The 26,258-nt window shown below is 55.2% G+C and overlaps 1 protein-coding gene across 1 annotated transcript in view; it reads left to right on the top strand.

Annotated features, from left to right (window-relative positions):
- The window catches only part of LOC106562823 (zinc finger SWIM domain-containing protein 6), a 125,330-nt gene that overhangs the window by 69,511 nt on the left and 29,561 nt on the right, over positions 1-26,258 (top strand). Inside the window, exon 6 of the mRNA XM_082966410.1 lies at positions 21,462-21,605. Within this exon, the coding sequence (XP_082822536.1) occupies positions 21,462-21,605 (144 nt within the window). The remainder of the gene's footprint in view (positions 1-21,461; positions 21,606-26,258) is intronic.

The raw sequence follows: 26,258 nt of genomic DNA, 5'->3' as shown, positions 1-26,258 counted from the left end.
ATCTAATGCTAGTTTCTCTCTCTCCCTCCCTCCCTCCCCTCAATCTAATGCTAGTTTCTCTCTCTCTCCCTCCCTCCCCTCAATCTAATGCTAGTTTCTCTCTCTCTCCCTCCCTCCCTCCCCTCAATCTAATGCTAGTTTCCTCTCTCTCTCCCTCCCTCCCCTCAATCTAATGCTAGTTTCTCTCTCTCTCCCTCCCTCCATCCCTCAATCTAATGCTAGTTTCTCTCTCTCTCCCTCCCTCCCCTCAATCTAATGCTAGTTTCTCTCTCTCTCCCTCCCTCCCTCCCCTCAATCTAATTCTAGTTTCTCTCTCTCTCTCCCTCCCTCCCCTCAATCTAATGCTAGTTTCTCTCTCTCCCTCCCTCCCTCCCCTCAATCTAATGCTAGTTTCTCTCTCTCCCTCCCTCCCTCCCCTCAATCTAATGCTAGTTTCTCTCTCTCTCCCTCCCTCCCCTCAATCTAATGCTAGTTTCTCTCTCTCTCCCTCCCTCCCTCCCCTCAATCTAATGCTAGTTTCGCTCTCTCCTCCCTCCCTCCCCTCAATCTAATGCTGGTTTCTCTCTCTCTCTCTCCCTCCCTCAATGCTAGTTTCTCCCTCCCCTCAATGCTAGTTTCTCTCTCTCGCTCCCTCCCCCCCCTCAATGCTGGTTTCTTTCTCTCTCTCCCTCCCTCCCTCCCTCCCTCCCTCCCTCCCTCCCTCCCTCCCTCCCTCCCTCCCTCCCTCCCTCCCTCCCCTCAATGCTAGTTTCTCTCTCTCCCTCCCTCCCCTCAATCTAATGCTAGTTTCTCTCTCCCTCCCTCCCCTCAATCTAATGCTAGTTTCTCTCTCCCTCCCTCCCCTCAATCTAATGCTAGTTTCGCTCTCTCTCCCTCCCTCCCCTCAATCTAATGCTAGTTTCTCTCTCTCTCTCCCTCCCTCCCCTCAATCTAATGCTAGTTTCTCTCCCTCCCTCCCCTCAATCTAATGCTAGTTTCTCGCTCTCTCTCCCTCCCTCCCCTCAATCTAATGCTAGTTTCTCTCTCTCTCTCCCTCCCTCCCCTCAATCTAATGCTAGTTTCTCTCTCTCTCTCCCTCCCTCCCCTCAATCTAATGCTAGTTTCTCTCTCTCCCTCCCTCCCCTCAATCTAATGCTAGTTTCTCTCTCTCCCTCCCTCCCCTCAATCTAATGCTAGTTTCTCTCTCTCTCCCTCCCTCCCCTCAATCTAATGCTAGTTTCTCTCTCTCTCTCCCTCCCTCCCCTCAATCTAACGCTAGTTTCTCTCTCTCTCTCCCTCCCTCCCCTCAATGCTAGTTTCTGTCTCTCCCTCCCTCCCTCCCTCCCCTCAATGCTAGTTTCTCTCTCTCTCTCCCTCCCTCCCCTCAATCTAATGCTAGTTTCTCTCTCTCCCTCCCTCCCTCCCCTCAATCTAATGCTAGTTTCTCTCTCTCCCTCCCTCCCTCCCCTCAATGCTAGTTTCTCTCCCTCCCTCCCTCCCCTCAATCTAATGCTTGTTTCTCTCTCTCCCTCCCTCCCTCCCTCCCTCCCCTCAATCTAATTCTAGTTTCTCTCTCTCTCCCTCCCTCCCCTCAATCTAATGCTAGTTTCTCTCTCTCCCTCCCTCCCTCCCCTCAATCTAATGCTAGTTTCTCTCTCTCTCCCTCCCTCCCCTCAATCTAATGCTAGTTTCTCTCTCTCCCTCCCTCCCTCCCCTCAATCTAATGCTAGTTTCTCTCTCTCTCCCTCCCTCCCTCCCCTCAATCTAATGCTAGTTTCTCTCTCTCTCCCTCCCTCCCCTCAATCTAATGCTAGTTTCTCTCTCTCTCCCTCCCTCCATCCCCTCAATCTAATGCTAGTTTCGCTCTCTCCCTCCCTCCCTCCCCTCAATGCTAGTTTCGCTCTCTCACTCCCTCCCTCCCCTCAATGCTAGTTTCGCTCTCTCCCTCCCTCCCTCCCCTCAATCTAATGCTAGTTTCTCTCTCTCTCCGCTCAATGCTGGTTTCTCTCTCTCTCTCCCTCCCTCAATGCTAGTTTCTCCCTCCCCTCCCTGCTCGTTTCTCTCTCTCCCTCCCTCCCTCCCTCCCCTCAATGCTGGTTCTTTCTCTCTCCCTCCCTCCCTCCCTCCCCTCAATGCTAGTTTCTCTCTCTCCCTCCCTCCCTCCCCTCAATGCTAGTTTCTCTCTCTCCCTCCCTCCCTCCCCTCAATGCTAGTTTCTCTCTCTCCCTCCCTCCCTCCCCTCTAATGCTAGTTTCTCTCTCTCCCTCCCTCCCTCCCTCCCCTCAATGCTAGTTTCTCTCTCTCCCTCCCTCCCTCCCTCCCCACAATCTAATGCTAGTTTCTCTCTCCCTCCCTCCCCTCAATCTAATGCTAGTTTCTCTCTCCCTCCCTCCCTCCCCTCAATCTAATGCTAGTTTCTCTCTCTCTCTCCCTCCCTCCCCTCAATCTAATGCTAGTTTCACTCTCTCTCCCTCCCTCCCCTCAATCTAATGCTAGTTTCTCTCTCCCTCCCTCCCTCCCCTCAATCTAATGCTAGTTTCACTCTCTCTCCCTCCCTCCCCTCAATCTAATGCTAGTTTCTCTCTCCCTCCCTCCCCTCAATCTAATGCTAGTTTCTCTCTCTCTCCCTCCCTCCCCTCAATCTAATGCTAGTTTCTCTCTCTCTCCCTCCCTCCCCTCAATCTAATGCTAGTTTCTCGCTCTCTCCCTCCCTCCCCTCAATCTAATGCTAGTTTCGCTCTCTCCCTCCCTCCCTCCCCTCAATGCTAGTTTCTCTCTCTCCCTCCCTCCCTCCCCTCAATGCTAGTTTCTCTCTCTCCCTCCCTCCCTCCCCTCAATCTAATGCTAGTTTCTCTCTCTCCCTCCCTCCCTCCCCTCAATCTAATGCTAGTTTCTCTCTCTCCCTCCCTCCCTCCCCTCAATCTAATGCTAGTTTCTCTCTCTCCCTCCCTCCCTCCCCTCAATCTAATGCTAGTTTCTTTCTCTCCCTCCCTCCCCTCAATGCTAGTTTCTCCCTCCCCTCAATGCTAGTTTCTCTCTCTCCCTCCCTCCCTCCCCTCAATGCTAGTTTCTCTCTCTCCCTCCCTCCCTCCCCTCAATGCTAGTTTCTCTCTCCCTCCCTCCCTCCCCTCAATGCTAGTTTCTCTCTCTCCTTCCCTCCCTCCCCTCAATCTAATGCTAGTTTCTCTCTCTCCCTCCCTCCCTCCCCTCAATCTAATGCTAGTTTCTCTCTCTCCCTCCCTCCCTCCCCTCAATCTAATTCTAGTTTCTCTCTCTCTCCCTCCCTCCCCTCAATCTAATGCTAGTTTCTCTCTCTCCCTCCCTCCCTCCCCTCAATCTAATGCTAGTTTCTCTCTCTCCCTCCCTCCCTCCCCTCAATCTAATGCTAGTTTCTCTCTCTCCCTCCCTCCCTCCCCTCAATCTAATGCTAGTTTCTCTCTCTCTCCCTCCCTCCCTCCCCTCAATCTAATGCTAGTTTCTCTCTCTCTCCCTCCCTCCCCTCAATCTAATGCTAGTTTCTCTCTCTCTCCCTCCCTCCATCCCCTCAATCTAATGCTAGTTTCGCTCTCTCCCTCCCTCCCTCCCCTCAATGCTAGTTTCGCTCTCTCACTCCCTCCCTCCCCTCAATGCTAGTTTCGCTCTCTCCCTCCCTCCCTCCCCTCAATCTAATGCTAGTTTCTCTCTCTCTCCGCTCAATGCTGGTTTCTCTCTCTCTCTCCCTCCCTCAATGCTAGTTTCTCCCTCCCCTCAATGCTAGTTTCTCTCTCTCCCTCCCTCCCTCCCTCCCCTCAATGCTGGTTTCTTTCTCTCTCCCTCCCTCCCTCCCCTCAATGCTAGTTTCTCTCTCTCCCTCCCTCCCTCCCCTCAATGCTAGTTTCTCTCTCTCCCTCCCTCCCTCCCCTCAATGCTAGTTTCTCTCTCTCCCTCCCTCCCTCCCCTCAATGCTAGTTTCTCTCTCTCCCTCCCTCCCTCCCTCCCCTCAATGCTAGTTTCTCTCTCTCCCTCCCTCCCTCCCTCCCCTCAATGCTAGTTTCTCTCTCTCCCTCCCTCTCTCCCTCCCCACAATCTAATGCTAGTTTCTCTCTCCCTCCCTCCCTCCCCTCAATCTAATGCTAGTTTCTCTCTCTCCCTCCCTCCCTCCCCTCAATCTAATGCTAGTTTCTCTCTCTCCCTCCCTCCCTCCCCTCAATCTAATGCTAGTTTCTCTCTCTCCCTCCCTCCCCTCAATCTAATGCTAGTTTCTCTCCCTCCCTCCCACACTCCCCTCAATCTAATGCTAGTTTCTCTCTCTCCCTCCCACCCTCCCCTCAATCTAATGCTAGTTTCTCTCTCTCCCTCCCTCCCTACCCTCAATCTAATTCTAGTTTCTCTCTCCCTCCCTCCCCTCAATCTAATGCTAGTTTCTCTCTCTCTCTCTCCCTCCCTCCCTCCCCTCAATCTAATGCTAGTTTCTCTCTCTCTCCCTCCCTCCCCTCAATCTAATGCTAGTTTCTCTCCCTCCCTCCCTCCCCTCAATCTAATGCTAGTTTCTCTCTCTCCCTCCCTCCCTCCCCTCAATCTAATGCTAGTTTCTCTCTCCCTCCCTCCCTCCCCTCAATCTAATGCTAGTTTCGCTCTCTCCCTCCCTCCCCTCAATCTAATGCTAGTTTCTCTCTCTCCCTCCCTCCCTCCCCTCAATCTAATGCTAGTTTCTCTCTCCCTCCCTCCGTCCCCTCAATCTAATGCTAGTTTCGCTCTCTCCCTCCCTCCCTACCCTCAATCTAATTCTAGTTTCTCTCTCCCTCCCTCCCTCCCTCCCCTCAATCTAATGCTAGTTTCGCTCTCTCCCTCCCTCCCTCCCCTCAATGCTAGTTTCGCTCTCTCCCTCCCTCCCTCCCCTCAATCTCATGCTAGTTTCTCTCTCTCTCCGCTCAATGCTAGTTTCTCTCTCCCTCCCTCCCTCCCCTCAATGCTAGTTTCGCTCTCTCCCTCCCTCCCTCCCCTCAATCTCATGCTAGTTTCTCTCTCTCTCCGCTCAATGCTGGTTTCTCTCTCTCTCTCTCCCTCCCTCAATGCTAGTTTCTCCCTCCCCTCAATGCTAGTTTCTCTCTCTCCCTTCCTCCCTCCCCTCAATGCTGGTTTCTTTCTCTCTCTCCCTCCCTCCCTCCCTCCCTCCCTCCCTCCCTCCCTCCCTCCCTCCCTCCCTCCCTCCCCTCAATGCTAGTTTATCTCCTTCCCTCCCTCCCTCCCTCCCTCCCTCCCTCCCTCCCTCCCTCCCCTCAATGCTAGTTTATCTCCCTCCCTCCCTCCCTCCCTCCCTCCCTCCCTCCCTCCCTCTCTCTCTCTCTCCCTCCCCTCAATCTAATGCTAGTTTCTCTCTCTCCCTCCCTCCCTCCCCTCAATCTAATGCTATTTTTTCTCTCTCCCTCCCTCCCTCCCTCCCCTCAATCTAATGCTAGTTTTTCTCTCTCCCTCCCTCCCTCCCCTCAATCTAATGCTAGTTTCTCTCTCTCTCCCTCCCTCCCTCCCCTCAATCTGATTCTAGTTTCTCTATCCCTCCCTCCCCTCAATCTAATGCTAGTTTCGCTCTCTCTCCGCTCAATGCTAGTTTCTCTCTCCCTCCCTCCCTCCCCTCAATGCTAGTTTCGCTCTCTCCCTCCCTCCCTCCCTACCCTCAATCTAATGCTAGTTTCTCTCTCTCTCCCTCCCCTCAATCTAATGCTAGTTTCTCTCTCTCTCCCTCCCTCCCCTCAATCTAATGCTAGTTTCTCTCTCCCTCCCTCCCTCCCCTCAATCTAATGCTAGTTTCTCTCTCTCCCTCCCTCCCTCCCCTCAATCTAATGCTAGTTTCTCTCTCTCTCCCTCCCTCCCCTCAATCTAATGCTAGTTTCTCTCTCTCTCTCCCTCCCTCCCTCCCCTCAATCTAATGCTAGTTTCTCTCTCTCTCCCTCCCTCCCTCCCCTCAATCTAATGCTAGTTTCTCTTTCTCCCTCCCTCCCTCCCCTCAATCTAATGCTAGTTTCGCTCTCTCTCCGCTCAATGCTAGTTTCTCTCTCCCTCCCTCCCTCCCTCCCCTCAATGCTAGTTTCTCTCTCTCCCTCCCTCCCTCCCCTCAATGCTGGTTTCTTTCTCTCTCTCCCTCCCTCCCTCCCTCCCTCCCTCCCTCCCTCCCTCCCTCCCTCCCTCCCTCCCTCAATCTAATGCTAGTTTCTCTCTCTCCCTCCCTCCCTCCCCTCAATGCTAGTTTCTCTCTCTCCCTCCCTCCCTCCCTCCCTCCCTCCCTCCCTCCCCTCAATGCTAGTTTCTCTCTCTCCCTCCCTCCCTCCCTCCCTCCCTCCCTCCCTCCCTCCCTCCCTCCCCTCAATGCTAGTTTCTCTCTCTCCCTCCCTCCCTCCCTCCCCTCAATGCTAGTTTCTCTCTCTCCCTCCCTCCCTCCCCTCAATGCTAGTTTCTCTCTCTCCCTCCCTCCCTCCCTCCCTCCCCTCAATGCTAGTTTCTCTCTCCCTCCCTCCCTCCCCTCAATGCTAGTTTCTCTCTCCCTCCCTCCCTCCCCTCAATGCTAGTTTCTCCCTCCCTCCCTCCCCTCAATGCTAGTTTCTCCCTCCCTCCCTCCCCTCAATGCTAGTTTCTCTCTCCCTCCCTCCCCACAATCTAATGCTAGTTTCTCTCTCCCTCCCTCCCCACAATCTAATGCTAGTTTCTCTCTCCCTTCCTCCCCTCAATGCTAGTTTCTCTCTCTCCCTCCCTCCCTCCCTCCCCTCAATGCTAGTTTCTCTCTTTCCCTCCCTCCATCCCCTCAATCTAATGCTAGTTTCTCTCTCTCTCCCTCCCTCCCCTCAATCTAACGCTAGTTTCTCTCTCTCCCTCCCACCCTCCCCTCAATCTAATGCTAGTTTCTCTCTCTCCCTCCCTCCCTACCCTCAATCTAATTCTAGTTTCTCCCTCCCTCCCTCCCCTCAATCTAATGCTAGTTTCTCTCTCCCTCCCTCCCCTCAATGCTAGTTTCTCTCTCTCCCTCCCTCCCTCCCTCCCCTCAATCTAATGCTAGTTTCTCTCTCTCCCTCCCTCCCTCCCCTCAATCTAATGCTAGTTTCTCTCTCTCTCCCTCCCTCCCTCCCCTCAATCTAATGCTAGTTTCTCTCTCTCCCTCCCTCCCTCCCCTCAATCTAATGCTAGTTTTTCTCTCTCCCTCCCTCCCTCCCTCCCCTCAATCTAATGCTAGTTTCTCTCTCTCTCCCTCCCTCCCTCCCCTCAATCTAATGCTAGTTTCTCTCTCTCTCCCTCCCTCCCTCCCCTCAATCTAATGCTAGTTTCTCTCTCTCCCTCCCTCCCTACCCTCAATCTGATTCTAGTTTCTCTCTCCCTCCCTCCCCTCAATCTAATGCTAGTTTCGCTCTCTCTCCGCTCAATGCTAGTTTCTCTCTCCCTCCCTCCCTCCCCTCAATGCTAGTTTCGCTCTCTCCCTCCCTCCCTCCCTCCCCTCAATCTAATGCTAGTTTCTCTCTCTCTCCGCTCAATGCTGGTTTCTCTCTCTCTCTCTCCCTCCCTCAATGCTAGTTTCTCCCTCCCCTCAATGCTAGTTTCTCTCTCTCCCTTCCTCCCTCCCCTCAATGCTGGTTTCTTTCTCTCTCTCCCTCCCTCCCTCCCCTCCCTCCCTCCCTCCCTCCCTCCCTCCCTCCCTCCCTCCCTCCCCTCCCTCCCCTCAATCTAATGCTAGTTTCTCTCTCTCCCTCCCTCCCTCCCCTCAATCTAATGCTAGTTTCTCTCTCTCCCTCCCTCCCTCCCTCCCTCCCCTCAATGCTAGTTTCTCTCTCCCTCCCTCCCTCCCCTCAATGCTAGTTTCTCTCTCCCTCCCTCCCTCCCCTCAATGCTAGTTTCTCTCTCCCTCCCTCCCTCCCCTCAATGCTAGTTTCTCCCTCCCTCCCTCCCCTCAATGCTAGTTTCTCTCTCCCTCCCTCCCCACAATCTAATGCTAGTTTCTCTCTCCCTCCCTCCCCACAATCTAATGCTAGTTTCTCTCTCCCTTCCTCCCCTCAATGCTAGTTTCTCTCTCTCCCTCCCTCCCTCCCTCCCCTCAATGCTAGTTTCTCTCTTTCCCTCCCTCCATCCCCTCAATCTAATGCTAGTTTCTCTCTCTCTCCCTCCCTCCCCTCAATCTAACGCTAGTTTCTCTCTCTCTCTCCTCCCACCCTCCCCTCAATCTAATGCTAGTTTCTCTCTCTCCCTCCCTCCCTACCCTCAATCTAATTCTAGTTTCTCCCTCCCTCCCTCCCCTCAATCTAATGCTAGTTTCTCTCTCCCTCCCTCCCCTCAATGCTAGTTTCTCTCTCTCCCTCCCTCCCTCCCTCCCTCCCCTCAATCTAATGCTAGTTTCTCTCTCTCCCTCCCTCCCTCCCCTCAATCTAATGCTAGTTTCTCTCTCTCTCCCTCCCTCCCTCCCCTCAATCTAATGCTAGTTTCTCTCTCTCCCTCCCTCCCTCCCCTCAATCTAATGCTAGTTTTTCTCTCTCCCTCCCTCCCTCCCTCCCTCCCCTCAATCTAATGCTAGTTTCTCTCTCTCTCCCTCCCTCCCTCCCCTCAATCTAATGCTAGTTTCTCTCTCTCTCCCTCCCTCCCTCCCCTCAATCTAATGCTAGTTTCTCTCTCTCCCTCCCTCCCTACCCTCAATCTGATTCTAGTTTCTCTCTCCCTCCCTCCCCTCAATCTAATGCTAGTTTCGCTCTCTCTCCGCTCAATGCTAGTTTCTCTCTCCCTCCCTCCCTCCCCTCAATGCTAGTTTCGCTCTCTCCCTCCCTCCCTCCCTCCCCTCAATCTAATGCTAGTTTCTCTCTCTCTCCGCTCAATGCTGGTTTCTCTCTCTCTCTCTCCCTCCCTCAATGCTAGTTTCTCCCTCCCCTCAATGCTAGTTTCTCTCTCTCCCTTCCTCCCTCCCCTCAATGCTGGTTTCTTTCTCTCTCTCCCTCCCTCCCTCCCTCCCTCCCTCCCTCCCTCCCTCCCTCCCTCCCTCCCCTCAATCTAATGCTAGTTTCTCTCTCTCCCTCCCTCCCTCCCCTCAATCTAATGCTAGTTTCTCTCTCTCCCTCCCTCCCTCCCCTCAATGCTAGTTTCTCTCTCTCCCTCCCTCCCTCCCTCCCCTCAATGCTAGTTTCTCTCTCTCCATCCCTCCCTCCCTCCCTCCCCTCAATGCTAGTTTCTCTCTCTCCATCCCTCCCTCCCTCCCTCCCCTCAATGCTAGTTTCACTCTCTCCCTCCCTCCCCACAATCTAATGCTAGTTTCTCTTTCCCTCCCTCCCTCCCTCCCCTCAATGCTAGTTTCACTCTCTCCCTCCCTCCCCACAATCTAATGCTAGTTTCTCTCTCTCTCCCTCCCTCCCCTCAATCTAATGCTAGTTTCTCTCTCTCCCTCCCTCCCTCCCCTCAATCTAATGCTAGTTTCTCTCTCTCCCTCCCTCCCTCCCCTCAATCTAATGCTAGTTTCTCTCTCTCCCTCCCTCCCTCCCCTCAATGCTAGTTTCTCTCTCTCCCTCCCTCCCTCCCTCCCCTCAATGCTAGTTTCTCTCTCTCCATCCCTCCCTCCCTCCCCTCAATGCTAGTTTCTCTCTATCCCTCCCTCCCTCCCTCCCCTCAATGCTAGTTTCTCTCTCCCTCCCTCCCTCCCTCCCTCCCCTCAATGCTAGTTTCTCTCTCTCTCCCTCCCTCCCCACAATCTAATGCTAGTTTCTCTCTCCCTCCCTCCCTCCCCTCAATGCTAGTTTCTCTCTCTCCCTCCCTCCCTCCCCTCAATGCTAGTTTCTCTCACTCCCTCCCTCCCTCCCTCCCTCCCCTCAATCTAATGCTAGTTTCTCTCTCTCCCTCCCTCCCTCCCCTCAATCTAATGCTAGTTTCTCTCTTTCCCTCCCTCCCCTCAATCTAATGCTAGTTTCTCGCTCTCCGTCCCTGCCTCCCCTCAATGTAATGCTAGTTTCTCGCTCTCCTTCCCTGCCTCCCCTCAATCTAATGCTAGTTTCTCTCTCTCCCTCCCTCCCTCCCCTCAATCTAATGCTAGTTTCTCTCCCTCCCTCCCATCCTCCCCTCAATCTAATGCTAGTTTCTCTCTCCCTCCCTCCCTCCCCTCAATCTAATTCTAGTTTCTCTCTCCCTCCCTCCCTCCCCTCAATCTAATGCTAGTTTCTCTCTCCCTCCCTCCCTCCCCTCAATCTAATGCTAGTTTCTCTCTCTCTCCGTCCCTCCCCACAATCTAATGCTAGTTTCTCTCTCCCTCCCTCCCTCCCCTCAATGCTAGTTTCTCTCTCTCTCCCTCCCTCCCCACAATCTAATGCTAGTTTCTCTCTCCCTCCCTCCCTCCCCTCAATGCTAGTTTCTCTCACTCCCTCCCTCCCTCCCTCCCCTCAATCTAATGCTAGTTTCTCTCTCTCCCTCCCTCCCTCCCCTCAATCTAATGCTAGTTTCTCTCTCTCCCTCCCTCCCTCCCCTCAATCTAATTCTAGTTTCTCTCTCCCTCCCTCCCTCCCCTCAATCTAATGCTAGTTTCTCTCCCTCCCTCCCATCCTCCCCTCAATCTAATGCTAGTTTCTCTCTCTCCCTCCCTCCCTCCCCTCAATGCTAGTTTCTCTCTCTCTCTCCCTCCCTCCCCTCAATCTAATGCTAGTTTCTCTCTCTCTCTCCCTCCCTCCCCTCAATCTAATGCTAGTTTCTCTCTCTCCCTCCCTCCCTCCCCTCAATGCTAGTTTCTCTCTCTCTCTCCCTCCCTCCCCTCAATCTAATGCTAGTTTCTCTCTCTCTCTCCCTCCCTCCCCTCAATCTAATGCTAGTTTCTCTCTCTCCCTCCCTCCCTCCCCTCAATCTAATGCTAGTTTCTCTCTCTCCCTCCCTCCCTCCCCTCAATCTAATGCTAGTTTCTCTCTCCCTCCCTCCCCTCAATGCTAGTTTGTCTCTCTCCCTCCCTCCCCTCAATGCTAGTTTCTCTCTCTCCCTCCCTCCCTCCCCTCAATCTAATGCTAGTTTCTCCCTCCCTCCCTCCCCTCAATCTAATGCTAGTTTCTCTCTCCCTCCCTCCCCTCAATCTAATGCTAGTTTCTCTCTCTCTCCCTCCCTCCCTCCCCTCAATCTAATGCTAGTTTCTCTCTCTCCCTCCCTCCCTACCCTCAATCTAATGCTAGTTTCTCTCTCTCTCCGCTCAATGCTGGTTTCTCTCTCTCTCCCTCCCTCCCCTCAATGCTAGTTTCTCTCTCCCTCCCTCCCTCCCCTCAATGCTAGTTTCTCTCTCTCCCCTCAATGCTAGTTTCTCTCTCTCCCTCCCTCCCTCCCCTCAATCTAATGCTAGTTTCTCTCTCTCCCTCCCTCCCTCCCCTCAATCTAATGCTAGTTTCTCTCTCCCTCCCTCCCCTCAATCTAATGCTAGTTTCTCTCTCTCTCCCTCCCTCCCTCCCCTCAATCTAATGCTAGTTTCTCTCTCTCTCCCTCCCTCCCTCCCCTCAATCTAATGCTAGTTTCGCTCTCTCTCCGCTCAATGCTAGTTTCTCTCTCCCTCCCTCCCTCCCCTCAATGCTAGTTTCGCGCTCTCCCTCCCTCCCTCCCCTCAATCTAATGCTAGTTTCTCTCTCTCTCCGCTCAATGCTGGTTTCTCTCTCTCTCTCTCCCTCCCTCAATGCTAGTTTCTCCCTCCCCTCAATGCTAGTTTCTCTCTCTCCCTCCCTCCCTCCCCACAATCTAATGCTAGTTTCTCTCTCCCTCCCTCCCTCCATTCAATGCTAGTTTCTCTCTCCCTCCCCTCAATGCTAGTTTCTCTCTCTCTCCCTCCCTCCCTCCCCTCAATGCTAGTTTCTCTCTCTCTCTCCCTCCCTACCCTCAATCTAATTCTAGTTTCTCTCTCCCTCCCTCCCTCCCCTCAATCTAATGCTAGTTTCTCTCTCTCTCCCTCCCTCCCTCCCCTCAATCTAATGCTAGTTTCGCTCTCTCTCCGCTCAATGCTAGTTTCTCTCTCCCTCCCTCCCTCCCCTCAATGCTAGTTTCGCGCTCTCCCTCCCTCCCTCCCCTCAATCTAATGCTAGTTTCTCTCTCTCTCCGCTCAATGCTGGTTTCTCTCTCTCTCTCTCCCTCCCTCAATGCTAGTTTCTCCCTCCCCTCAATGCTAGTTTCTCTCTCTCCCTCCCTCCCTCCCCACAATCTAATGCTAGTTTCTCTCTCCCTCCCTCCCTCCACTCAATGCTAGTTTCTCTCTCCCTCCCCTCAATGCTAGTTTCTCTCTCTCCCTCCCTCCCTCCCCTCAATGCTAGTTTCTCTCACTCCCTCCCTCCCTCCCTCCCCTCAATCTAATGCTAGTTTCTCTCTCTCCCTCCCTCCCTCCCCTCAATCTAATGCTAGTTTCTCTCTTTCCCTCCCTCCCTCCCCTCAATCTAACGCTAGTTTCTCGCTCTCCGTCCCTGCCTCCCCTCAATCTAATGCTAGTTTCTCTCTTTCCCTCCCTCCCTCCCCTCAATCTAACGCTAGTTTCTCTCTCTCCCTCCCTCCCTCCCTCCCCTCAATGCTAGTTTCTCTCTCTCCCTCCCTCCCACCCTCCCCTCAATCTAATGCTAGTTTCTCTCTCTCCCTCCCTCCATCCCCTCAATCTAATGCTAGTTTCTCTCTCTCCCTCCCTCCCTCCCCTCAATCTAATGCTAGTTTCTCTCTCTCCCTCCCTCCCCTCAATGCTAGTTTCTCTCTCTCCCTCCCTCCCTCCCTCCCCTCAATGCTAGTTTCTCTCACTCCCTCCCTCCCCTCAATCTAATGCTAGTTTCTCTCTCTCCCTCCCTCCCTCCCCTCAATCTAATGCTAGTTTCTCTCTTTCCCTCCCTCCCTCCCCTCAATCTAATGTTAGTTTCTCTCTCTCCCTCCCTCCCTCCCCTCAATCTAATGCTAGTTTCTCTCTCCCTCCCTCCCTCCCCTCAATGCTAGTTTCTCTCTCTCCCCTCAATGCTAGTTTCTCTCTCTCCCTCCCTCCCTCCCCTCAATCTAATGCTAGTTTCTCTCTCCCTCCCTCCCCTCAATCTAATGCTAGTTTCTCTCTCCCTCCCTCCCTCCCCTCAATCTAATGCTAGTTTCTCTCTCTCCCTCCCTCCCTCCCTCCCCACAATCTAATGCTAGTTTCTCTCTCCCTCCCTCCCTCCCCTCAATCTAATGCTAGTTTCTCTCTCTCCCTCCCTCCCCTCAATCTAATGCTAGTTTCTCTCTCTCTCTCCCTCCCTCCCCTCAATCTAATGCTAGTTTCTCTCTCTCCCTCCCTCCCTCCCCTCAATCTAATGCTAGTTTCTCTCTCTCCCTCCCTCCCTCCCCTCAATCTAATTCTAGTTTCTCTCTCCCTCCCTCCCTCCCCTCAATCTAATGCTAGTTTCTCTCCCTCCCTCCCATCCTCCCCTCAATCTAATGCTAGTTTCTCTCTCCCTCCCTCCCTCCCCTCAATCTAATGCTTGTTTCTCTCCCTCCCTCCCCTCAATCTAATGCTAGTTTCTCTCTCCCTCCCTCCCTCCCCTCAATCTAATGCTAGTTTCTCTCTCCCTCCCTCCCTCCCCTCAATCTAATGCTAGTTTCTCTCTCTCCCTCCCTCCCTCCCCTCAATCTAATGCTTGTTTCTCTCCCTCCCTCCCTCCCTCCCCTCAATCTAATGCTAGTTTCTCTCTCTCTCCCTCCCTCCCCTCAATCTAATGCTAGTTTCTCTCTCTCTCCCTCCCTCCCCTCAATCTAATGCTAGTTTCTCTCTCTCTCTCTCCCTCCCTCCCCTCAATCTAATGCTAGTTTCTCTCTCCCTCCCTCCCTCCCCTCAATCTAATGCTAGTTTCTCTCTCCCTCCCTCCCTCCCCTCAATCTAATGCTAGTTTCGCTCTCTCTCCGCTCAATGCTAGTTTCTCTCTCCCTCCCTCCCTCCCCTCAATGTTAGTTTCGCTCTCTCCCTCCCTCCCTCCCCTCAATCTAATGCTAGTTTCTCTCTCTCTCCGCTCAATGCTGGTTTCTCTCTCTCTCTCTCCCTCCCTCAATGCTAGTTTCTCCCTCCCCTCAATGCTAGTTTCTCTCTCTCCCTCCCTCCCTCCCCTCAATGCTGGTTTCTTTCTCTCTCTCCCTCCCTCCCTCCCTCCCTCCCCTCAATGCTAGTTTCTCTCTTTCCCTCCCTCCCTCCCTCCCTCCCTCCCTCCCTCCCTCCCTCCCTCCCTCCCTCCCTCCCTCCCTCCCTCAATCTAATGCTAGTTTCTCTCTCTCCCTCCCTCCCTCCCCTCAATGCTAGTTTCTCTCTCTCCCTCCCTCCCTCCCTCTCCTCAATGCTAGTTTCTCTCTCTCCCTCCCTCCCTCCCTCCCCTCAATGCTAGTTTCTCTCTCTCCCTCCCTCCCTCCCTCCCCACAATCTAATGCTAGTTTCTCTCTCTCCCTCCCTCCCTCCCTCCCCACAATCTAATGCTAGTTTCTCTCTCTCTCTCCCTCCCTCCCCTCAATCTAATGCTAGTTTCTCTCTCTCTCTCCCTCCCTCCCCTCAATCTAATGCTAGTTTCTCTCTCTCTCTCCCTCCCTCCCCTCAATCTAATGCTAGTTTCTCTCTCCCTCCCTCCCCTCCCTCTCAATGCTAGTTTCTCTCTCCCTCCCTCCCTCCCCTCAATCTAATGCTAGTTTCTCTCTCCTCCCTCCCTCCCCTCAATCTAATGCTAGTTTCTCTCTCTCCCTCCCTCCCTCCCCTCAATCTAATGCTTGTTTCTCTCCCTCCCTCCCTCCCTCCCTCCCCTCAATCTAATGCTTGTTTCTCTCCCTCCCTCCCTCCCTCCCTCCCCTCAATCTAATGCTAGTTTCTCTCTCTCTCCCTCCCTCCCCTCAATCTAATGCTAGTTTCTCTCTCCCTCCCTCCCTCCCCTCAATCTAATGCTTGTTTCTCTCCCTCCCTCCCGTCAATCTAATGCTAGTTTCTCTCTCTCTCCCTCCCTCCCTCCCTCCCCTCAATCTAATGCTAGTTTCTCTCTCTCCCTCCTCCCCTCAATCTAATGCTAGTTTCTCTCTCCCTCCCTCCCTCCCTAATCTAATGCTAGTTTCTCTCTCCCTCCCTCCCTCCCCTCAATCTAATGCTAGTTTCTCTCTCTCTCCGCTCAATGCTAGTTTCTCTCTCCCTCCCTCCCTCCCCTCAATGCTAGTTTCGCTCTCTCCCTCCCTCCCCTCAATCTAATGCCAGTTTCTCTCTTTCCCTCCCTCCATCCCCTCAATCTAATGCTAGTTTCTCTCTCTCCCTCCCTCCCTCCCCTCAATGCTAGTTTCTCTCTCTCCCTCCCTCCCTCCCCTCAATGCTAGTTTCTCTCTCTCCCTCCCTCCCTCCCCTCAATGCTAGTTTCTCTCACTCCCTCCCTCCCCTCAATCTAATGCTAGTTTCTCTCTCTCCCTCCCTCCCTCCCCTCAATCTAATGCTAGTTTCTCTCTTTCCCTCCCTCCCTCCCCTCAATCTAATGTTAGTTTCTCTCTCTCCCTCCCTCCCTCCCCTCAATCTAATGCTAGTTTCTCTCTCCCTCCCTCCCTCCCCTCAATGCTAGTTTCTCTCTCTCCCCTCAATGCTAGTTTCTCTCTCTCCCTCCCTCCCTCCCCTCAATCTAATGCTAGTTTCTCTCTCTCCCTCCCTCCCTCCCCTCAATCTAATGCTAGTTTCTCTCTCCCTCCCTCCCCTCAATCTAATGCTAGTTTCTCTCTCTCTCCCTCCCTCCCTCCCCTCAATCTAATGCTAGTTTCTCTCTCTCCCTCCCTCCCCTCAATGCTAGTTTCTCTCTCTCCCTCCCTCCCTACCCTCAATCTAATGCTAGTTTCTCTCTCTCTCCCTCCCTCCCCTCAATCTAATGCTAGTTTCTCTCTCTCCCTCCCTCCCCTCAATGCTAGTTTCTCTCTCTCTCCCTCCCTCCCTCCCCTCAATGCTAGTTTCTCTCTCTCTCTCCCTCCCTCCCTCCCCTCAATGCTAGTTTCGCTCTCTCCCTCCCTCCCTCCCTCCCCTCAATCTAATGCTAGTTTCTCTCTCTCTCCGCTCAATGCTGGTTTCTCTCTCTCTCTCCCTCCATCCCCTCAATCTAATGCTAGTTTCTCTCTCTCCCTCCCTCCCTCCCCTCAATCTAATGCTAGTTTCTCTCTCTCCCTCCCTCCCCTCAATGCTAGTTTCTCTCTCTCCCTCCCTCCCTCCCCTCAATGCTAGTTTCTCTCACTCCCTCCCTCCCCTCAATCTAATGCTAGTTTCTCTCTCTCCCTCCCTCCCTCCCCTCAATCTAATGCTAGTTTCTCTCTTTCCCTCCCTCCCTCCCCTCAATCTAATGTTAGTTTCTCTCTCTCCCTCCCTCCCTCCCCTCAATCTAATGCTAGTTTCTCTCTCTCCCTCCCTCCCTCCCCTCAATGCTAGTTTCTCTCTCTCCCCTCAATGCTAGTTTCTCTCTCTCCCTCCCTCCCTCCCCTCAATCTAATGCTAGTTTCTCTCTCTCCCTCCCTCCCTCCCCTCAATCTAATGCTAGTTTCTCTCTCCCTCCCTCCCCTCAATCTAATGCTAGTTTCTCTCCCTCCCTCCCTCCCCTCAATGCTAGTTTCTCTCTCTCCCTCCCTCCCTACCCTCAATCTAATGCTAGTTTCTCTCTCTCTCCCTCCCTCCCCTCAATCTAATGCTAGTTTCTCTCTCTCCCTCCCTCCCCTCAATGCTAGTTTCTCTCTCTCTCCCTCCCTCCCTCCCCTCAATGCTAGTTTCTCTCTCTCTCTCCCTCCCTACCCTCAATCTAATTCTAGTTTCTCTCTCCCTCCCTCCCTCCCCTCAATCTAATGCTAGTTTCTCTCTCTCTCCCTCCCTCCCTCCCCTCAATCTAATGCTAGTTTCGCTCTCTCTCCGCTCAATGCTAGTTTCTCTCTCCCTCCCTCCCTCCCCTCAATGCTAGTTTCGCGCTCTCCCTCCCTCCCTCCCCTCAATCTAATGCTAGTTTCTCTCTCTCTCCGCTCAATGCTGGTTTCTCTCTCTCTCTCTCCCTCCCTCAATGCTAGTTTCTCCCTCCCCTCAATGCTAGTTTCTCTCTCTCCCTCCCTCCCTCCCTCCCCACAATCTAATGCTAGTTTCTCTCTCCCTCCCTCCCTCCACTCAATGCTAGTTTCTCTCTCCCTCCCCTCAATGCTAGTTTCTCTCTCTCCCTCCCTCCCTCCCCTCAATGCTAGTTTCTCTCACTCCCTCCCTCCCTCCCTCCCCTCAATCTAATGCTAGTTTCTCTCTCTCCCTCCCTCCCTCCCCTCAATCTAATGCTAGTTTCTCTCTTTCCCTCCCTCCCTCCCCTCAATCTAACGCTAGTTTCTCGCTCTCCGTCCCCTGCCTCCCCTCAATCTAATGCTAGTTTCTCTCTTTCCCTCCCTCCCTCCCCTCAATCTAACGCTAGTTTCTCTCTCTCTCCCTCCCTCCCCTCAATCTAATGCTAGTTTCTCTCTCTCCCTCCCTCCCTCCCTCCCCTCAATGCTAGTTTCTCTCTCTCTCTCCCTCCCTCCCACCCTCCCCTCAATCTAATGCTAGTTTCTCTCTCTCCCTCCCTCCATCCCCTCAATCTAATGCTAGTTTCTCTCTCTCCCTCCCTCCCTCCCCTCAATCTAATGCTAGTTTCTCTCTCTCCCTCCCTCCCCTCAATGCTAGTTTCTCTCTCTCCCTCCCTCCCTCCCCTCAATGCTAGTTTCTCTCACTCCCTCCCTCCCCTCAATCTAATGCTAGTTTCTCTCTCCCCCTCCCTCCCTCCCCTCAATCTAATGCTAGTTTCTCTCTTTCCCTCCCTCCCTCCCCTCAATCTAATGTTAGTTTCTCTCTCTCCCTCCCTCCCTCCCCTCAATCTAATGCTAGTTTCTCTCTCCCTCCCTCCCTCCCCTCAATGCTAGTTTCTCTCTCTCCCCTCAATGCTAGTTTCTCTCTCTCCCTCCCTCCCTCCCCTCAATCTAATGCTAGTTTCTCTCTCCCTCCCTCCCCTCAATCTAATGCTAGTTTCTCTCTCCCTCCCTCCCTCCCCTCAATCTAATGCTAGTTTCTCTCTCTCCCTCCCTCCCTCCCTCCCTCCCCACAATCTAATGCTAGTTTCTCTCTCCCTCCCTCCCTCCCCTCAATCTAATGCTAGTTTCTCTCTCTCCCTCCCTCCCCTCAATCTAATGCTAGTTTCTCTCTCTCTCTCCCTCCCTCCCCTCAATCTAATGCTAGTTTCTCTCTCTCTCTCCCTCCCTCCCTTCAATCTAATGCTAGTTTCTCTCTCCCTCCCTCCCTCCCCTCAATCTAATGCTAGTTTCTCTCTCCCTCCCTCCCTCCCCTCAATCTAATGCTTGTTTCTCTCCCTCCCTCCCTCCCTCCCCTCAATCTAATGCTAGTTTCTCTCTCCCTCCCTCCCTCCCCTCAATCTAATGCTAGTTTCTCTCTCCCTCCCTCCCTCCCCTCAATCTAATGCTAGTTTCTCTCTCTCCCTCCCTCCCTCCCCTCAATCTAATGCTAGTTTCTCTCTCTCTCCCTCCCTCCCCTCAATCTAATGCTAGTTTCTCTCTCTCTCCCTCCCTCCCCTCAATCTAATGCTAGTTTCTCTCTCTCTCCCTCCCTCCCCTCAATCTAATGCTAGTTTCTCCCTCCCTCCCTCCCTCCCTCCCCTCAATCTAATGCTAGTTTCTCTCTCCCTCCCTCCCTCCCCTCAATCTAATGCTAGTTTCGCTCTCTCTCCGCTCAATGCTAGTTTCTCTCTCCCTCCCTCCCTCCCCTCAATGCTAGTTTCGCTCTCTCCCTCCCTCCCTCCCCTCAATCTAATGCTAGTTTCTCTCTCTCTCCGCTCAATGCTGGTTTCTCTCTCTCTCTCTCCCTCCCTCAATGCTAGTTTCTCCCTCCCCTCAATGCTAGTTTCTCTCTCTCCCTCCCTCCCTACCCTCAATGCTGGTTTCTTTCTTTCTCTCTCTCCCTCCCTCCCTCCCTCCCTCCCTCCCTCCCTCCCTCCCTCCCTCCCCTCAATGCTAGTTTCTCTCTTTCCCTCCCTCCCTCCCTCCCTCCCTCCCTCCCTCCCTCCCTCCCTCCCTCCCTCCCTCCCTCCCTCCCCTCAATCTAATGCTAGTTTCTCTCTCTCCCTCCCTCCCTCCCCTCAATGCTAGTTTCTCTCTCTCCCTCCCTCCCTCCCTCTCCTCAATGCTAGTTTCTCTCTCTCCCTCCCTCCCTCCCTCCCCTCAATGCTAGTTTCTCTCTCTCCCTCCCTCCCTCCCTCCCCACAATCTAATGCTAGTTTCTCTCTCTCCCTCCCTCCCTCCCTCCCCACAATCTAATGCTAGTTTCTCTCTCTCTCTCCCTCCCTCCCCTCAATCTAATGCTAGTTTCTCTCTCTCTCTCCCTCCCTCCCCTCAATCTAATGCTAGTTTCTCTCTCCCTCCCTCCCTCCCCTCAATGCTAGTTTCTCTCTCCCTCCCTCCCCTCAATCTAATGCTAGTTTCTCTCTCTCTCCCTCCCTCCCCTCTATCTAATGCTAGTTTCTCTCTCCCTCCCTCCCTCCCCTCAATCTAATGCTTGTTTCTCTCCCTCCCTCCCCTCAATCTAATGCTAGTTTCTCTCTCTCTCCCTCCCTCCCTCCCTCCCCTCAATCTAATGCTAGTTTCTCTCTCCCTCCCTCCCTCCCCTCAATCTAATGCTAGTTTCTCTCTCCCTCCCTCCCTCCCTCCCCTCAATCTAATGCTAGTTTCTCTCTCTCTCCGCTCAATGCTAGTTTCTCTCTCCCTCCCTCCCTCCCCTCAATGCTAGTTTCGCTCTCTCCCTCCCTCCCCTCAATCTAATGCTAGTTTCTCTCTCTCTCCCTCCCTCAATGCTAGTTTCTCCCTCCCCTCAATGCTAGTTTCTCTCTCTCTCTCCCTCCCTCCCTCCCCTCAATGCTGGTTTCTTTCTCTCTCTCCCTCCCTCCCTCCCTCCCTCCCCTCAATGCTAGTTTCTGTCTTTCCCTCCCTCCCTCCCTCCCTCCCTCCCTCCCTCCCTCCCTCCCTCCCTCCCTCCCTCCCCTCAATCTAATGCTAGTTTCTCTCTCTCCCTCCCTCCCTCCCCTCAATCTAATGCTAGTTTCTCTCTCTCCCTCCCTCCCTCCCCTCAATGCTAGTTTCTCTCTCTCCCTCCCTCCCTCCCTCCCCTCAATGCTAGTTTCTCTCTCTCCCTCCCTCCGTCCCTCCCCTCAATGCTAGTTTCTCTCTCTCCCTCCCTCCCTCCCTCCCCACAATCTAATGCTAGTTTCTCTCTCTCTCTCCCTCCCTCCCCTCAATCTAATGCTAGTTTCTCTCTCTCTCTCCCTCCCTCCCCTCAATCTAATGCTAGTTTCTCTCTCCCTCCCTCCCTCCCCTCAATGCTAGTTTCTCTCTCCCTCCCTCCCCACAATCTAATGCTAGTTTCTCTCTCCCTCCCTCCCTCCCCTCAATCTAATGCTAGTTTCTCTCTCTCTCCCTCCCTCCCTACCCTCAATCTAATGCTAGTTTCTCTCTCCCTCCCTCCCTCCCCTCAATGCTAGTTTCTCTCTCCCTCCCTCCCTCCCCTCAATCTAATGCTAGTTTCTCTCTCTCTCCCTCCCTCCCTCCCCTCAATCTAATGCTAGTTTCTCTCTCCCTCCCTCCCTCCCCTCAATGCTAGTTTCTCTCTCCCTCCCTCCCCACAATCTAATGCTAGTTTCTCTCTCCCTCCCTCCCTCCCCTCAATCTAATGCTAGTTTCTCTCTCCCTCCCTCCCTCCCCTCAATGCTAGTTTCTCTCTCCCTCCCTCCCTCCCCACAATCTAATGCTAGTTTCTCTCTCCCTCCCTCCCTCCCCTCAATCTAATGCTAGTTTCTCTCTCTCTCTCCCTCCCTCCCTCCCCTCAATCTAATGCTAGTTTCTCTCTCTCTCCCTCCCTCCCTCCCCTCAATCTAATGCTAGTTTCTCTCTCCCTCCCTCCCTCCCCTCAATGCTAGTTTCTCTCTCCCTCCCTCCCCACAATCTAATGCTAGTTTCTCTCTCCCTCCCTCCCTCCCCTCAATCTAATGCTAGTTTCTCTCTCCCTCCCTCCCTCCCCTCAATCTAATGCTAGTTTCTCTCCCTCCCTCCCCTCAATCTAATGCTAGTTTCTCTCTCCCTCCCTCCCTCCCCTCAATCTAATGCTAGTTTCTCTCTCTCTCCCTCCCTCCCCTCAATCTAATGCTAGTTTCTCTCTCTCCCTCCCTCCCTCCCCTCAATCTAATGCTAGTTTCTCTCTCTCCCTCCCTCCCTCCCTCAATCTAATGCTAGTTTCTCTCTCTCCCTCCCTCCCCTCAATCTAATGCTAGTTTCTCTCTCCCTCCCTCCCTCCCCTCAATCTAATGCTAGTTTCTCTCTCCTCCCTCCCCTCAATCTAATGCTAGTTTCTCTCTCTCCCTCCCTCCCTCCCCTCAATCTAATGCTAGATCTCTCTCTCTCACTACTCGCTTCACTCCCGCCTCCCCTCAATCTAATGCTAGTTTCTCTCTCTCTCTCCCTCCCTCCCCTCAATCTAATGCTAGTTTCTCTCCTGTCAGAGTTGCGTCCCCACAGGACGGTGTTCACGCGGGCCATCGAGGCATGTGACCTCCATTGGCAGGACCGTCACCTGCAGCACATCATCGCCAGTGACCTCTACGCCAACTACTGTTACCACGACAACCAGGACGGCTCGCTCTTCAGTGTGTGTGTGGGGGCAGTGTGTGTGTGTGGCAGTGTGTGTGTGGGGGAGTGTGTGTGTGTGTGGCGGGATGTGTGTGTGTGTGTGGGAGGGGGTGTGTGTGTGTGTGTGTGGCGAGTGTGTGTGTGTGTGTGTGTGTGGCGGGAGTGTGTGTGTGTGTGGGGGCAGTGTGTGTGTGTGTGGGAGGGGCAGTGTGTGTGGGGGAGGGGCAGTGTGTGTGTGTGCGTGTGTGGGTGGGCGTGTGTGTGTGGGGGCAGTGTGTGTGGGGGGGCGGTGTGTGTGTGTGGGCAGTCTGTGTGTGGGGGCAGTGTGTATGTGTGGGGGTGTGTGTGTGTGTGTGTGTGTGTGTGTGTGTACGGTGTTTCTGTGTGTGTGACGGTGTTTCTGTGTGTGTGGACTGTGTGTGTGTGTGTGTGTGTGTGGACTGGACCGTGGTGTGTGGACTGTCGCTGTGTGTGTGTGGATTGTCGGGTGTGTGTGTGTGTGTGTGTGTGTGTGTGTGTGTGTGTGTGTGTGTGTGTGTGGACTGGACCGTCGGTGTGTGGACTGTCGCTGTGTGTGTGTGGATTGTCGGGTCTGTGTGTGTGTGTGGACGGTGTGTGTGTGTGTGTGTGTGGAAGGTGTGTGTGTGTGTGTGTACGTGTGGACGGTGTGTGTGTGTGTGTGTGTGTGTGTGTGTGTGTGTGTGTGTGTGTGGACGGTGTGTGTGTGTGGACGGTGTGTGCACTGTGTGTTTGTGTGTGTGTGTGGGGGGGCTGTGTGTGTGTGTGTGTGTGTGTGGACGGTGTGTGTGTGTGGACGGTGTGTGGACGGTGTATGCACTGTGTGTTTGTGTGTGCGGTGTGTGTGGGGGGGCTGTGTGTGTGTGGGGGGGCTGTGTGTGTGTGTGTGTGGGGGGGGGGGGGCAGTGTGTGTGTGGGGGGGTGTGTGTGGGGGGGGCTGTGTGTGTGGGGCATTGTGTGTGGGGGGTGCAGTGTGTGTGTTTGGGGGGGCAGTGTGTGTTTGGGGGGGGCAGTGTGTGTGTGTTTGGGGGGGGCAGTCTGTGTGTGTTTGGGGGGGGCAGTCTGTGTGTGTTTGGGGGGGGCAGTGTGTGTGGGGGGGCTGTGTGTGTGTGGGGGGGGGCAGTGTGTGTTTGGGGGGGGCAGTCTGTGTGTGTTTGGGGGGGCAGTCTGTGTGTGTTTGGGGAGGGGCAGTGTGGGGGGGGCAGTGTGTGTTTGGGGGGGCAGTGTGTGTGTGTGTGTGGGGGGGTGTGTGTGGGGGGGGCTGTGTGTGTGGGGCATTGTGTGTGGGGGGTGCAGTGTGTGTGTTTGGGGGGGCAGTGTGTGTTTGGGGGGGGCAGTGTGTGTGTGTTTGGGGGGGGCAGTCTGTGTGTGTTTGGGGGGGGCAGTCTGTGTGTGTTTGGGGGGGGCAGTGTGTGTGGGGGGGCTGTGTGTGTGTGGGGGGGGGCAGTGTGTGTTTGGGGGGGGCAGTCTGTGTGTGTTTGGGGGGGCAGTCTGTGTGTGTTTGGGGAGGGGCAGTGTGGGGGGGGCAGTGTGTGTTTGGGGGGGCAGTGTGTGTGTGTGTGTGGGGGGGACAGTGTGTGTGTGTGGGGGTGCAGTGTGTGTGTGGGAGGGCTGTGTGTGGGGGGGCAGTGTGTGTGGTGTGGGGGCAGTGTGTGTGTGTGTGGGTGGGATAGTGTGTGTGTGTGTGTGTGTGGGGGGGCAGTGTGTGTGTGTGGGGTGGCAGTGTGTGTGTGTGGGAGGGGGGCAGTGTGTGGGGGTGCAGTGTGTGGGTGGGAGGGCTGTGTGTGGGGGGGCAGTGTGTGTGGTGTGGGGGCAGTGTGTGTGTGTGTGGGTGGGATAGTGTGTGTGTGTGTGTGGGGGGGGGCAGTGTGTGTGTGTGTGGGGTGGCAGTGTGTGTGTGTGTGGGAGGGGGGCAGTGTGTGTGTGTGGGAGGGGGGCAGTGTGGGTGTGTGTGTGTGTGTGTGTGGGGGGAGTGTGTGTGTGTGTGTGGCGGGAGTGTGTGTGTGGGGGGGGCAGTGTGTGTGTGTGGGGGAGGGGCAGTGTGTGTGTGTGTGTGGGCAGTCTGCGTGGGGGGGCAGTGTGTATGTGTGTGTGTGTGTGGGTGGACTGGACTGTCGGTGTGTGGACTGTCGCTGTGTGTGTGTGGATTGTCGGGGTCTGTCTGTGTGTGTGGACGGTTGTGTGTGTGTGTGTGTGGAAGGTTGTGTGTGTGTGTGTGTACGTGTGGACGGTGTTTCTGTGTGTGTGGACGGTGTTTCTGTGTGTGTGGACGGTGTGTGTGTGTGTACGTGTGGACGGTGTTTCTGTGTGTGTGGACGGTGTGTGTGTGTGGACGGTGTGTGTGGGTGTGTGTACGTGTGGACGGTGTTTCTGTGTGTGTGGCCGGTGTTTCTGTGTGTGTGGACTGTGTGGACGGTGTGTGTGTGTGTGGACGGTGTGTGTGTGTGTGTGGACGGTGTGTGTGTGTGTGTGTGGACGGTGTGTGTGGGTGGGTGTGTGTGTGTGTGTACGGTGTGTGTACTGTGTGTTTGTGTGTGTGTGTGGGGGGGCTGTGTGTGTGTGTGTGTGTGGGGGGGCAGTGTGTGGGCGGGGAGTGTGTGTGTGTGGGGGGGGGGAAGTGTGTGTGGGGGAGGGGCAGTGTGTGTGTGTTTGGGGGGGCAGTGTGTGTGTGTTTGGGGGGGGGGCAGTGTGTGTGTGTTTGGGGGGGGGCAGTGTGTGAGTAGGTGTATGTGTGGGGGGGCAGTGTGTGTTTGGGGGGGCAGTGTGTGTGTGTGTGTGGGGGGCAGTGTGTGTGGGGGGGCTGTGTGTGTGTGTGGGGGGGCAGTGTGTGTGGGGGGGGCAGTGTGTGTGGGGGGGCAGTGTGTGTGTGGGGGGGGCAGTGTGTGTGTGTGGGGGGGGGCAGTGTGCGTGTGTACGGGGGGCAGTGTGCGTGTGGGGGGGGGGGCAGTGTGCGTGTGGGGGGGCAGTGTGTGTGTTTGTGTGTGTGGGGGGGGGCTGTGTGTGTGGGGGGGGCAGTGTGCGTGTGGGGGGGGCAGTGTGTGTGTGTGTGTGGGTGGGGTAGTGTGTGTGTGGGGGGGCAGTGTGTGTGTGTGTGTGTGTTTGTGTGTGTGTGTGTGGGGTGGCAGTGTGTGTGTGTGGGAGGGGGGCAGTGTGGGGGGGTGTGTGTGTGTGGGGGGGGAGTGTGTGTGTGTGGGGGGGGGAGTGTGTGTGTGTGTGTGTGGGGGGGGAGTGTGTGTGTGTGTGTGGCGGGAGTGTGTGTGTGTTTGTGGCAGGAGTGTGTGTGTGGGGGAGGGCAGTGTGTGTGTGTGGGGGAGGGGCAGTGTGTGTGGGGGAGGGGCAGTGTGTGTGGGGGGGGGCAGTGTGTGTGGGGGGGTAGTGTGTGTGTGGGGGGCAGTGTGTGTGTGTGGGGGGCAGTGTGTGTGTGTGGGGGGGCAGTGTGCGTGTGTGCGGGGGGCAGTGTGTGTGTGGGGGGGAGTGTATGTGTGGGGGGGGCAGTGTGTGTGGGGGGGGGCAGTGTGTGTGTGTGCGGGGGGCAGTGTGCGTGTGGGGGGGGCAGTGTGCGTGTGGGGGGGGCAGTGTGTGTTCTTTGGGGGGGCTGTGTGTGTGGGGGGGGGGCAGTGTGTGTGTGTGTGTGTGTGTGTGTGTGGGTGGGGTAGTGTGTGTGTGGGTGGGGTAGTGTGTGTGTGTGGGGGGGTAGTGTGTGTGTGTGGGGGGGCAGTGTGTGTGTGTGGGGGGGCAGTGTGTGTGTGTGTGGGTGGGGGGCAGTGTGGGGGGGTGTGTGTGTGTGGGGGGGGGCAGTGTGTGTTTGGGGGGGGCAGTGTGTGTGTGTGTGGGGGGGCAGTGTGTGTGTGGGGGGGAAGTGTTTGTTACGGGGGTGCATTGTGTGGGGGGGCAGTGTGTGTGTAGGGGGGGGGGGCAGTGTATGTGTGGGGGGGCAGTGTGTGTGTGTGGGGGGGCAGTGTGTGTGTGTGGGGGGGCAGTGTGTGTGTGTGGGGGCAGTGTGTGTGGGGGGGGCAGTGTGTGTGTGTGGGGGCAGTGTGTGTGGGGGGGGCAGTGTGTGTGGGGGGGGCAGTGTGTGTGTGGGGGGGCAGTGTGTGTGGGGGGGGCAGTGTGTGTGTGGGGGGGAGTGTGTGTGTGTGTGTGGGGGGGCAATGTGTGTGGGGGGGAGTGTGCGCGTGTGGGGGGGCAGTGTGCGCGTGTGGGGGGGCAGTGTGCGTGTGTGGGGGGGCAGTGTGCGTGTGGGGGGGGCAGTGTGTGTGTGTGGGTGGGGTAGTGTGTGTGCGTGGGGTGGCAGTGTGTGGGGTGGCAGTGTGTGTGTGTGGGAGGGGGGCAGTGTGTGTGTGTGTGGGAGGGGGGCAGTGTGTGTGTGTGGGGGGGAGTGTGTGTGTGTGGGGGGGAGTGTGTGTGTGTGGGGGGGAGTGTGTGTGTGTGGGGGGGGAGTGTGTGGGGGGGGAGTGTGTGTGGGGGGGAGGGGCAGTGTGTGTGGGGGAGGGGCAGTGTGTGTGGGGGGGCGCAGTGTGTGTGTGTGGGGGGGGCAGTGTGTGTGTGGGCAGTCTGTGTGGGGGGGGCAGTGTGTGTATGTGTGGGGACGGTGGGGGTGTGTATGTGTGTGGACTTGTGTCTGTGTGTACTTGTGTGTGGGGGTGTGTGTT

This window comes from Salmo salar, chromosome 20 (assembly GCF_965601325.2).
Source record: "Salmo salar chromosome 20, fSalSal1, whole genome shotgun sequence".
Taxonomy (NCBI): domain Eukaryota; kingdom Metazoa; phylum Chordata; class Actinopteri; order Salmoniformes; family Salmonidae; genus Salmo; species Salmo salar.
This window is presented reverse-complemented; position numbering and strand designations above follow the sequence as displayed.